General features: G+C 32.7%; 1 protein-coding gene across 4 annotated transcripts in view; it reads right to left on the bottom strand.

Annotated features, from left to right (window-relative positions):
* Nucleotides 1-13,400, bottom strand: part of Pcmtd1 (protein-L-isoaspartate (D-aspartate) O-methyltransferase domain containing 1) — a 96,497-nt gene that overhangs the window by 24,716 nt on the left and 58,381 nt on the right. For 3 of the 4 annotated variants that reach the window (XM_004837522.4, XM_087185717.1, XM_087185721.1), the window contains one exon: nt 9,384-9,486. In XM_004837522.4, the coding sequence (XP_004837579.1) occupies nt 9,384-9,486 (103 nt within the window). Of the gene's footprint in view, nt 1-2,860; nt 3,026-9,383; nt 9,487-13,400 lie in introns of those variants that run through there. The other variant, XM_021248952.2, reaches the window with a different exon arrangement.

The following is a 13,400-nucleotide window of genomic DNA, read 5'->3' as shown; positions in this document are numbered from 1 at the left end:
TATTCTCATCATAGTAAAATGATTTAGAAAGAATTTAATGTTTGACTTTAAAATTAAGTATGTGATTTTGGGCAAGTTACCTAACAGCACTAATTACATAATTCCTTTGGTCAAATACTATTTATTCAGCATTAGCTGTGGGTAGTGACTGAAAATATAATGGGAGGGAAACACCGATGCCTACACCCAGTGGAAAGGACAAGCAGCAAACAATCTCATTTGTTAAACATAATTTACAACTGTGACACAAAAGCAAAGAAATGCAATTCGCTTAAGGTTGAGGACAAAAGGAAACGGAGATCTGAGAAATGTTCCCTGACAAATTACAAGCTGTGATCTGAAAACTGAAAGAAGACAGTCTAGAGCTATTCTCTCCCAATGAGCCCTTTAAAGAGCACAAGAAAAAAAAAATGAAAAAAGTGTCAATAACTTTTTGTATTTTTAAATTATAAAATATATGATTTTTTTCAATAGTCACATAAAATGAAAATACTAAACAGCTATCCTTCTGCTATTATAAGTAAATACATGCTTCAAAGACTTTCTCCTTAACAAAATTCCCTTTGAAACATTTTCCTGCTACGTGTATTTCTTCTGAATTTAACTGTGTCTCCATGACCTACCATGGTCTTCAAAATACATTTATTAGATAAATGAGCCATGTAGGAAATATAAATGTTTTGTCTAAACTTTTCCACCTAAGAACTTTGAATATCAACACAAATTTGACACCTTAAAAATGATTATCTTAAAAATCTCAATGCTAGGAGAAATCTGCCTAGAAATAAAATTACGGGAAAAATACATGCCTATGGTAGGTATTCTATAGAGTAATACGATGGTTCATATTTTACTAAATTGGCTATTATAATAACTGTAGCTTTGTGTTACAGAATTTATGATTTTTTCCAACAGGCCAAAAAAAAAGCAAACTCAAATACTAAAAAACAAAAAAGTCCTTGCCTTTAATGAATAAATTCGTTGTCAAATAATTTAAAGGCTTTTTTTTTCTGGCCTTTCTAAAGATCTCAGAATGTTTTCCCTTCTGGCTGAGATCAGAACAAGTAAATTTTCTAAAGAGTATTACAAAGGATAATTACAGAGAAAAATCTGCAATAAATAATCTCAAATACAAATAAAATATACACTTGTAACCAATACAATCTTTGTATTTTCATTTAACACAGTAATTTCATTTATCAGAATACTCCAATTTGAAAATTTACTTGAATTTAAGACAATATTCCAAAGGGACTTTACTATTTCTAAATTTAAAAAAACTTGTAAAAACTGAAGGACTGTGGAAAACCGGGAAAAACATTGGCACTAAAAGATCCAGAAAATAGAGAACTCATATACCAAACATACAAGAAAATTGTAACACTACCAATTTAGTGTCATAAGAAAAATGCCTACCATAGACAGTGGCCCCAACTGGAGATTGTTTACATACTTGTAATGATAGCTTAGCTTAACTTGTTCTACACATAATACATGAACCTTCCACAGTTGGTTAATAAAATAATTCTTATATTGCTACATTAGAAACAAAATAAAACAAAACCAAAAAGCAACTACACATGATGCCAGCAATGGTTGGTACAGGCCTGAAATCCCAACTACTTGGGAAGCTAAGGCAGAAGGATCTCAGGGACAAGGCCAGCCTGGGCTATATAGAAAGACCCTGTCTCAAAATAAAAATAAATAAATCAAATCAAATCACAAGGGATGAGGCTACAGCTCAGTTTTAGGGCACCCTTGGATTAATCCCTGGTACCACCCCTCCCCCCCAAAAAACTAAAACAACAAAATCTTTGAGTGGATTGTGCATTAACTTTACTAATAAAGTATTTATAGATGAGCTTTGATATTTCTCACTAGGTACACAGTTGAGAATCTTAAATGTTTTATATTCTGATCTACTAGTTTAATGGTTTGTTTTTATAACAGCATTTCAGGTAAATAAATTCATACCAATCAGGTTAGAGAACGACAAAAATTGTTTATTTTTTCCCAAAAAGTCTATGATTAAAATATTTGAGGTAAATGTTTATGGATATACTTACTTATGTGTATGATAAACTACTATTGTTAACCCCAAGGAGAGTAGAAAATAAAGAAGACATTTTTCTCCCTTAGGTTTTGACTATCTTCCAAAAGCTGTATCTTACCTAATTTTGTAAAACTTATAGAGACAAAACATATTTTAAACCACAAATATAATTATTATATAATCTGGAAATCTTAGCAATACATTAACCAGAAGCTGTCAGTTTATTACAAAATCATATTTATAAATTTACACCTATAAATCAGATTTACAAATAGTGAAAAAAGAAATGAGAAATTCCATCTTTTCACATCAATCACACATTAAATGAAACCTGAGGAAAAAAAAGGTAAGGCTACCAAAGTAACTTTTAATGTGGCTATAATTACTTATTAAAGAATAGTTCTATGCTCCTTCCCTGGTTTTTATACTTAAATTAGGAGTCCATTAAAATTTTACATCTGTAATTATGTAAGATGAAAATTAGCAACGTTTTTAATCTAAGAAATCTTTCCAAACACAATTTCCCAGATAAATTCATGCTCCTAAAGACTACTGAAAATGTTTTATGTCCCTAAAATATGTATAATAAACACAAGCCCTGTGACTCTAGGCTTATAATCATCTATTAATTGAAACCTGAAAATCAAATGACTTTTTTAGACTTTGTCATGCAGAGAAAAAATACTTCACATACTCTTAATAAAATGTACACTGAAAATCCTTTTTGAGAGAGTACACAGCACACAGGTATCTTGTTTTAGAACATGAACCCTGGCCCAAAGTAAGACCAGGATTCTAATCACTTACCTCAACAGTGGATTTCTTTATAGATGCATGATGGGATATCTTCAACTTGAGACGGACAGATGATTTCATTCACAGCAGAGACCTTGCCAACTTGCCCATATAATTCTTTTGATAAGCTGCTAGGAGATCAGGGTGACCTAGCCTTGCCCTGTAGCTTCCCTCTTAGACGGATAGTCTAGGTCTAGGAGCTGACTGAGAGTAGAAAAAACAACATTCCCCTTCAATACACTGTGAAGTGGGGACTGACAATTTGCACACCTAGTTTATCAGGTGCCACAGGACACTGTCACTGAAATTTTAAGACAATGATTTCAATGGAATAAAGGACACGGGAAAGATCCTACCTTGTTCTCACACCTCATTCAAAACAACCTGCCAAATGAATCACAAAACCTTCTTTTCCTTAAAACATTTTGTTAAAATAAATATTTTAGGGTTTTAAGAGGCATGAGTATTTGTTTTAAAAGACAAAATTTTAGACCTTTGTGGGAGGACAGGACCCAGGACAATGTTAAAACTCTTGATTTCAAATACTTACATCATTCAAATACTGTTATGACCGGCAATTAAATTTTTTTTTAAAAAAACTTTACCTTTTTCAAGGGTTTTCCCTTCTAACTGCATCAAACTCATATCAGAATTCAAGCATTATCCAGAGCAAAAGTGCTGGGAGTAAATTATACAGTGATTTTTCTTGGTTTTTTTTTTTTGGTACCAGAGATCGAACGTGGGTCCTCGCACTTGTGAGGCAGGCGATGAAACCACTGGGCTAAATTCCCAGCCCTATACAGTGATTTTTCATTGAAAGACATCCACAGGAACAAAAATAATCTCTGAATACTTTATAGAAAATATGACATTAAGTCATATAAAGGTGAGCCTTCATGAACTGAAATAATAAAAACGTGTTTGAAGCCTTTAAACTTTTTCCCATGTCATTCTGAATGGATGTTACTATATGCGTGTGTGTGTGTGTGTGTGTGTGTGTATCTGATAGCACTGATTACTACTTTGAAGAGTTCTCAGTCTCAATGTGTATTTTTCATGATTAAAAAATGTGTTCGCAATTCTTATAAAACTATTTCTGAACACAATTAGTAATATCAAAATATGCAAATATCTGAGAAATGTCATTACTTTAAGTATGCCTTAATTCTCTTAAAGATGAAGTAGTGAACTACTGTAGTGTTAAAAGTTGACAATATAAAAGCATTTAATTTTCAAACAAGTTACATGTAGAAAATGAACCCATAACTTAAAAATTAGGATAATGATACATCCTTTTAAAAATAGCAAATATGTGGAATGCATTGCTTCTCTCACTCATCCTCATCCCTAAAAGAAATTCATATCATAGGCCTTTTTAATGAACAAGATAGGTGGATTCTTTAATGCGAACACTACAATGCATTTAACTGTATTAACAGCATTTAATTCTAATCTGAAGGAAATGATAAAAATAAAAGTTCTTCAAATTTTATATCTGGTCCTAAGTTAATACTCTGTAATTCAGTGACAGCAGCTTAATGCTGTGAAGAAATATTAGAATAAATGAATTTTTACGTGGTCAGAGCAGGATCAGATCTAAAAAAGGCTTGCTGGCTCAAGATACAGCCTCTCTAACCTTAAGTTTCCCCATCTTGGAAATATACATACCAATATTGTCTCTAAAATTATGGAGTAGGCAATGCATATTAGATACTATTTTATCATCTCTATACTGTTTTCATTATTCATATGCCTTATTTAAGGTCAACTATATAGAAATGACTCTCTATAGTCATATGTACTAGAAACCTCCAATAATTCAAACTATACCATTCTCATCTGGTTACTGATAGCATAGCATTTCCAAATGCATAGCAACAGTCACCTTGGAAGGAATGGAAACAGGATCTATTGACAAGAACATGGCACTCTCTGAAGCACACATAGAAAGTCTAATCAAGTACATATATGTATACATATCAAATACATACATACATATAGCTGTAAGTAAATGTTCTACTAATTATCAACTCATTTTCAAAGTACTGTATTTACAGGGTGAAAGTCTGCAAATCAGACGCCTTCAGATAATACACTCTTCTAGGTAATTACAGCTAGAAAGATTACTTTGTGTATCACTATTGTACATGCACAAATATTGATTAGTATAATCTGACTTTCTCCAACCTCTTCCTTCCCTTACAGAAGCCAGATATCTAGAATCTTCTAAACCCTAGGAAAATAAGGCCCAAAGATTTGTCTAGATTAGAATAAATTGTTTAAAAAGATGTTTTGTACAGAGTGTGTGAAGAGTACAACCCAGGTCAGTGAACTAATGACAGCAGGCCAAGTCATCTTACCTTGTTTCTGTGAGTAAAGCATTAGTGAAACACTCCAATATCCATTCATTTTCTTAGTGAGTATGGACATTTTTTTAAATTTTATTTTAAAGGCTTGCAACAGAGATATTTTAGCCCACAAAGCCTGAAAGATTTACTATCTGGCCATTTATAGGAAAAGTTTGTCAACTTTTTAGAGAGCCTTTGAAATCAGATGACTTTTAGAGGGAATTTCAGTAAAACTGGGTACACCACAGATATCAAAAGACTAAATCATACATAAGAGATCTTTTCTCCCAGATCCAAGCAGAGTAAAGTAAGAGTAGCCATTTCAAATTACTTAATTTGCTGGCACAGGTCTAGGTCATAGAAAGTTTATATAATAAGGATCCCTTTATCTAAAGAATGAATAATATTTTCAAGACATACGAACAAAGCTTTGTACATACCCCAAAATACTCATTTGTATTTTTTACAAAGTCAAATTACATTATATATTCCAATGCTGATTAGATTATGGACTCCACTCTACCCCCATTTATTGTATTAGACAGTTCCTTCTAATATCCAGTAAATGCACATAAGAATATTTTAGAAGTATAGTTTAAATCGTAAGTTCCATGACAATCCTTTTTTTGTAAGGAGTGATAAAAAAGACCCAAACCAACAGGATAAATAGCAGCAGAAGGATATTAAGTTTTAGCTATTCTCTTCATGTTAAATATAATCAAGGATAATCTAATACAAAAACACATGATTAACAATTTTTCTCCATTACTTTATATTTTATAAATTAAAATATGAATTTCAATGACCTATACACAAAATGACATTGCTTGGAAAGAAAAATTTTTAGTATCACTTTCTACAGCAAATTGTTAGTTATTTTGTTTTGTGCCTTCAGGGATTGAACTCAGGGCCTTCACTTAGAGCTACATACTCAGTGACCCCCACCTTATAATTTTACTTTAAGACAGGGTCTCACTAAACTGCTAAATTGCTCGAGATGGGTTTAAACTTGTGATTCTCCCATCTCAGCCTCCCAGAGTGCTAGAATTACAAGCATGTACCACCACACCGAGCATGGCCAAGTTTTTAAACTTTTTAAAAATTAAAAATAAATAGAAACATTATCCCCAAACATCAAGAAAAAGTATAAAAATGATCAAAACACAAGTAAGATATGAGGAAACCTACTGTATCTTTAAAATTTGTTACCAAATTATTAAAAAGAATTTTAAAAAGAAACCACTGTATAACCCAACAACTTTGAGTACTTCCAATCTCTCAACTACTTTCTATAAAATGAAATATTTTCCTATACTTTCTGCTACTCTTTGTATACAAGGCATTTTTATAATCTGACATATACTAATATTTCAGAACACTGCTTTAAAAATAAGAATAAAATTTCCTGAATTGTCTTCTTCAGACTAGTTTAAGAATATTTCAAAGCTAAGTTGCAAAAAAATAAAAGTCGTCAAAAAAGTAAGTTGTAAGTCCTGGCTAATTACTATAACTAAGACAACAAGAACATTAAAATTTTGAGAAACATTTAGGTCAATCATATCACTGCATTTTATGAATCCTTATTTTATAAATAAGAAACCTCTGTAACATAGTAACAGCAAAACTCAAGAAATACAGGAAAAAGAAATGTTATCACTTTAAAATTATATGAAAACAATTTTTAAAACTGAAACACTCATGTAGCTTTCAAAATTATGTTATGGATTAATATTTAAATTACATCAAGGTAGAAATGATGCAAATCATTTTGTTTCCTACAACTATACCCATTTGTCAGCAATAAACTTAAACAGAGTTGCGCCAGTGATCCAAATTTTTCCTTAAGTCTTTTCTACCTGATTAATGGCCCCAAACTGAATTATCTGCCTTCATGTATTAACAGCCGAAATCTATTATGTACTGGCTTACTACATCACAGATAGACTTTATGCATTTGAATTTACTGTTTTTAACTTTTAACTTCAAACATATTCAAAAAGTGCTTATGTGTATATTAATTTTAATATCAAAACATACAGTTAATAGGAAGTCAATGAATTCTTAAAATTTTATATTTCCAACAAGTGTATAATAATAGTAATCATAGGACAGAAATGAGAAAAACACAAAAGAATACTAAAATGGAATGCTAATTTCTTATCAAATAGGCTAAAACTTTTATTTCTGTTAAATGTGTTTTTCTGAAACAAAATATGAACCAATACAGTAAGCAATTGAAAAATGTTTGGGAATGCAAATTAATGTAATTTACAAAGACGAGTATAAAGAAAATGAAGTTGAAGTGATTTAAATCTATTTATTTATGTGCTTGCTTCGGCAGCACATATACTAAATCTATTTATTTATAAAAAAACGTAAAATCTGAGCATTTCTCAACTCCCCCAAGCCTGCCTGAGATCTTTAATAACCCAATCACAATGTTGAGTTCCTAAAATGAGGGGAGAAGTGTTCCTTTTTCTGCTTTAACTGTTTGATATAATTTATCAGTTAAAATGTATATGAGCCTGCTGTTGTCATATAGGTAGGTTTTCAAGCTAGGAATATACTTTCTTTAATAGGTGCTATTCAAATTTGATATTTCCTACAGAGTTAGTTTCATTAATTTGTCTTCCAAGGTACTTCTGAGAAGTTGTCAAATTTATTTCAAAACAGATTTTTGAAATATGCTTTCTATATCCTTTTAAATTCTGTAAAATCTGTGGTAATGTCTCCAGATCTTGATATTGTAATTTATAAAATGTGTAACTGATATTGTGTAACTGGAAGAAAAGGTCTAAAAGAGCAGGGGAATTGGGAGGGGTAGGGGAAAGGAAAAAAGGGAAAAGAAAAAATATGAGAAAAGGAAAAAAATGGAAACAAAGTCTTTGCAAATAGGGAAGGGTGGAGGGGGTGAAGAGAGGGCTGGGGAAGGGGGAAAAAAAACCCAAGATACTCATGTAAAGGTACAAGATCACAATGATGACTGTAACTGTATTGTATACCTAAAATGGATCAATAAACTTAATGGGAAAAAAAATAACCTAATTGCAATCACACCCTAGGTAATATAGGCCCAAGATTTTGCCTTCTCTCCAAGTACTAAAGATTTTGCTACAGTATGTTAGTTTTCTGTTCAAAGTGCACTTGCCAGAGGACAGACACAAACTAGCAATGGCAACAGGGAATAAATTCAAGGGAAAGGAAGAAGGGCAATGAAAGGGAAAAGAAAATACACTCCCCTGAAGACATTCACAGAACCTTCTGGGCTTCTCTCTTTGACACTGTCCTCCAAGCCAGTTCTCTCTAGAGGAACTCTCAGTTCCGGCCCAGTCTCCCTCAAGTTTCACACACTGATGTCAGTCATACCTAGGGGCTGAAGATGAATTAGGGCCCACCCCAATAAGTCAAGTTGGAACTCTGTTTCTGCATATAAAGCAACTAAGCCTGTGTTTCCCATCTTTCTAAGGCTCTCTTTCCATCGTGACAAGTGATGCAGAAAAATGAAAGATTTGTCAGAGCCCTCCAAATTTTCTACACTTCACAGTTCTTGGGCGTCAGCATAGAAGCCCTTGCTTCACAGTAGCATCAAGGCAGATTTTTTTGTAAGATTACACACCAAACAGACTTCCCCTGCCAGCCTAAAGACCAAAGCCTGGGCAACCCGTCTTTGAAGGAGACTATGAGCTCAAAACAATGGTTCTATAAATTTCACAAACACAATCCTACCATGAGATACATCAACATATTGTATGATAATTTCTTCTGGATATATTACAAAGTACCTAGATATTTTAAAGTCTTTTCCAAGCTGATAGGTAGCATACTTATGTTACAAATAGAACTATTAATTATTACCCCAAAATTTCAAAACCAGGTCCAAGAAAATACTGCAATCACAAGCACCTCTATGGTTTATCACCAGAAAAGTTACTTGTATGTTTAATGACAGAATTTTGCTAATAAGTGATAAAAGCATTACTATCACATTTTATAATTTACTATAAAATTACATGGAATAAAATACAGTAATTTTCTTAATTTTTTGTCATTTTATAGCACACTAATTTTTGCTACATTCAATTCAGCAAATCAGGATCAGTAAATAATAACCTAACTGTTCAAGAACAGAAATATTACACATATCTATTAAGTGCTTTCAAAGCAAAACTACAGATATGAATACTTACTTATCAAAGCTATCACTATTTTTGATGAAACTCTCCAGTTTTTCCTTGGCATATTCCACCACATCTGAATGAAGTTCAATTCCATGATTTATTCCAAAAGGACCTGTAATCGTAGCAGCATTTTTATAAAAATATTAATAATATGCCCTTACAGAGCTCTCTTAGTTTCTGTTCATTTATCTATCACAGGAGCATTTAGAGAGCTGGAAATAATCACCTGCTGGCCACACATTTGTATTTGTGTGTGTGTGGGTGTGTGTCTCCACACATTTGAAAGATGAATGGAAATCAATTCATAGTACTTTAATGTAAGAAAAGAAAAAACAGGCTGGGGACTTAGCTCAGTGGTTCCAGCACCTGCCTCACAAGCACAAGGTCCCAAGTTCGATTCCCGGTATGCCCCCCCCCAAAAAGAAAAGAAAAAACAAAAGTTCGCCTGATCTTTCTACCAAAAAAAATACTAGTGTGCATAAGGCTGAAACTTACAGAGGACTCCAAAGCATGTCAACTTGAATACCACTGCCAAAAGAATCCTCATATATCCACACGAAGTTCTTTATCTATTATCATTTGCTCAAAATTCTAATTCTAAGATAACTGAAATCATGAGTTAACATAGGTAACAGGTAAGTCTCAGAATATTCTCATTTCCAGCAGGTAACTGCTAAGTGTCTCCAGGGCCAAGACTCCATTATATGCCTTTTGGAGGTCCCAGTATTTAGCAGATCGTGGCCACAGAGCTGATTTGACTCTCATGTTCCAGTATACTTCACTCTTCTTTCTTTCTCGCATGACCACAGATGGAGTGAGCTCCCAGGAAAAGGTGAAGAGGGCTTTCTCATGCTCCCCACCTTCTTCCCTAGACATGAGGGCAGGCAGCTTGCCCCACTCTGACACTAGCTCATTGAGAACATAAGGACACATTTTCTGCCCATGACTAACAAGAAAGTAACGATCACTTCTAGTTATGCTAGTTCCTCAACTTCTGAAATTGAGTCAGTGAAATTTTCTGCTCGACATTTTAATTTGAGATTGGTCTCCAAAGTATTTATTTTCTGTATTTTTAGGAAATGTATTTCCTAAAAAATATTCTGGAGGGGCCCCATACTGAATGTCATTAAAAATAAAGAGTATACTGGCGTCCTAATGACTACTAAGTACTTCGAGGAAACAAAAAAATCAGTCATAAATGATCATGCTTGGATGGGGTTTGTGATCTAGGAGATACTCAAATATAAAAATTTAAACAAAATGTTCAAGGGCCGGGGATTTAGCTCAGTGGGTTTCGCTGCCTGCTGCGCAAGCGCAAGGACACAAGTTCAATCCCCGGTACCAAAAACAAAACCAAAATGTTCAGATAGACTCTTCATGGCAAAATCACTTAAGGGTAATGCTTTAACTTGCTATACTGCTACCACATTCTATTTGCTTTTTGGCAGTACAGGGGATTGAACCAGGGCCTTCAAACTGAGCCACATCTACAGCCCTTTTATTACTTTTAAAGACAGGGTCTCACTAAGTTGACTAGGCTGAGCTCAAACTTTCGAACCTCTAGCCTCCCAAGGAGTGCTGGGATTACAGTTGTGTGCCAGCATGCCTGACTTTTTGTGTTGTTTAAAACAAAACCTATTTCTACTTGAAAATTTATCCAGAAGGTTAGATTTAAAAAGTATTTGATTCAGCAAATCACAACAAAGAAAATGAACTTCCTTTGCAATGTTTTTATATTTTTAAAAATGAAATGAGGAAATCTTAAATGTTTTGCTTCTTTTGGAGATCCTTACGAACTGGTAAGCCTTCAACTAAAACTAGAACGTCAGTCCAAAAATCATTTAAGATTATTACTATAAACTGAGTAAAACAGAAATATTTTTTTAAAAAGTGCCAACCTCAATGGCAGAGTACCTGCCTATCATGAGTACCAATAGCACCACCACCAAAAAAAAAAAGGCAAAAATTTTAACTTAGAAAAACGCATACAGTAATGTCAGTAATATCACTTTTAAAATATAGTACTGAACCTGAATACTTTGAGAACTTAAATTTCCAGGAGGTTCAACACATACAGCACCAGGAAAAACCAAATAAAATAGTATTCTCTATTTAAAAAAAAATTCAAACCAGGGCATGATGGCTCATGCTTGCAATCCCAGCTGTTGGGGAGTCTGAGGCAGGAGGAACACAAATTTGAGGCCAGTGTGGGCAAGCTAGAAGACTCTGTCTCAAAATGAAAAGTAAAAAGATCTCGGGATATATACCCTGGTGGCAGAGCACCCCTGAGTTCTATCTCCAGTACCACCAAACCAAACCCAACCCAAAAAAATCCCTAAAGTTCAATTACTTAACAATACGAACACAGGATGACAACACCGTTCAACGAAATGAATCTAACTTTCCTTTTACTCTTTTTAAGGTGATCCATTGAATGTAAAACTTAATAGAGACTTTCATTTTCATATTTTCATTACTCATTATGAATCTGGTTATACTATTCAACCATTTTTTAGGGAAGAAATTAGGGCTGCACAAAGAAGAGATCAATAAAAAAAGTCAACACTCCTGGCATTCTGTACTCCCCATGAGACCTAAGGCAGGAAGTCAGTAAAAAAGGTGCTAAGAAATTGAGACTTCTATTTCTTACTTCTAATGACCTTATCAAAAGAAGTGTGAATTTCTGAGGCTAAATCAAAAGGAACTAAACAAGTTGTTCCTTAAAGATGTCACTGGTCTGTTTTTCCTTCTTTCCGCTGTCTAGAAACAAAATGGTAACTTTTAGATGTAAGGCTTAAATTTAAGAAAATTTCTTAATATTTTTCACAATAACTTCTTTTTCATTTCACCTTGACACAAGATGGTTAACAATAAAAGACAAAAATAATTTCATTAATATATAAAAGATTTGTTATACAGATATAATATGTAGAATACATTAATATCTAGTGTAAAAAAACTATGTTTTTAAAATAGATGGAACTACTTAATTTTAAAGTAATATGGAGGCAGAACATTATTACTTATTTGAAGTCATTAACACTGAAAAATAAAAATATAAAATATATTAATAAAAGGCAGAATTTAAACAATGTCACTAATATTTATTTAAAATGTGATATACAACTAGAACACATCAAGTGTACCATAAAAATGTAGTGCAATGCTGATCATTACAACTCAGATTTGATATCTACATTAAACAAAACAACAGGAAAATAAGATAGAAAACAGAAAAAGTATACATAGCTGCTTAGGAGAAAGGAGACTGAAAGCTTTAGGGTGGAAAATAACATTTTCATCACTGTAAGCTTTTGTTAGAAGTGCGTTTTAACTATACATGTGTAACTTTTTCAATAAAACAACAACAGGATAGTGAAAGAAATGAAAAATTAGTAAGAGCATAAATGTCCAAATAAACAAGTAATATTGTATATATCTAATAGAAAGGTACAATTATCAAAGAAATGAAACAGTGCTTAAAAGATGCTATTAACAGGTCAGATAAGGTATAAATTTGATTTTGTAGTCAATAGATTCCCATATTATGAAAGATTTTTCTATGAAATAAAGACTTAATTTTTTCTTTTTGGTACCAGGGAATCGAACTCAGGACCTTGCACTTGCAAGGCAGGCGGTGGCACCTCTGAGCTAAATCCCTTGCCCCTGACTTAATTTTTGAAATACATATTTTTAAAAAGAAAAAAATGATAAGTTGTCTACTATCTTTAACAGCTGATTAAAGAAATGAATATTGAAGAGGAAATAGAAAAAATATACACAGAAGTCAGTTTATTAAAACAAACATTTATTAATAAATATCTGGATATCATATATAATACCAGAAATTATTTTTAAGACTGGCAAAAGCCCACTTATTATAAATAACAAAGAGAACAAAACTCCAATATAATATCTAAAGACTCTTTTTTGTATAGTAATGGGATCTAATGAACCTCATTTATCCACAAATTAGTCGATTAACCAAAGTTGATACATAAGTCAATAATAATTAGGTTTAGATAC

Source organism: Heterocephalus glaber, unplaced genomic scaffold (assembly GCF_053883595.1).
Source record: "Heterocephalus glaber isolate CG9 unplaced genomic scaffold, H.glaber_assembly_v1.0 deba00000281, whole genome shotgun sequence".
Classification (NCBI taxonomy): Eukaryota; Metazoa; Chordata; class Mammalia; order Rodentia; family Bathyergidae; genus Heterocephalus; species Heterocephalus glaber.
The sequence above is the reverse complement of the archived record's forward strand: the minus strand, read 5'-3'. Positions and strand labels throughout refer to the sequence as shown.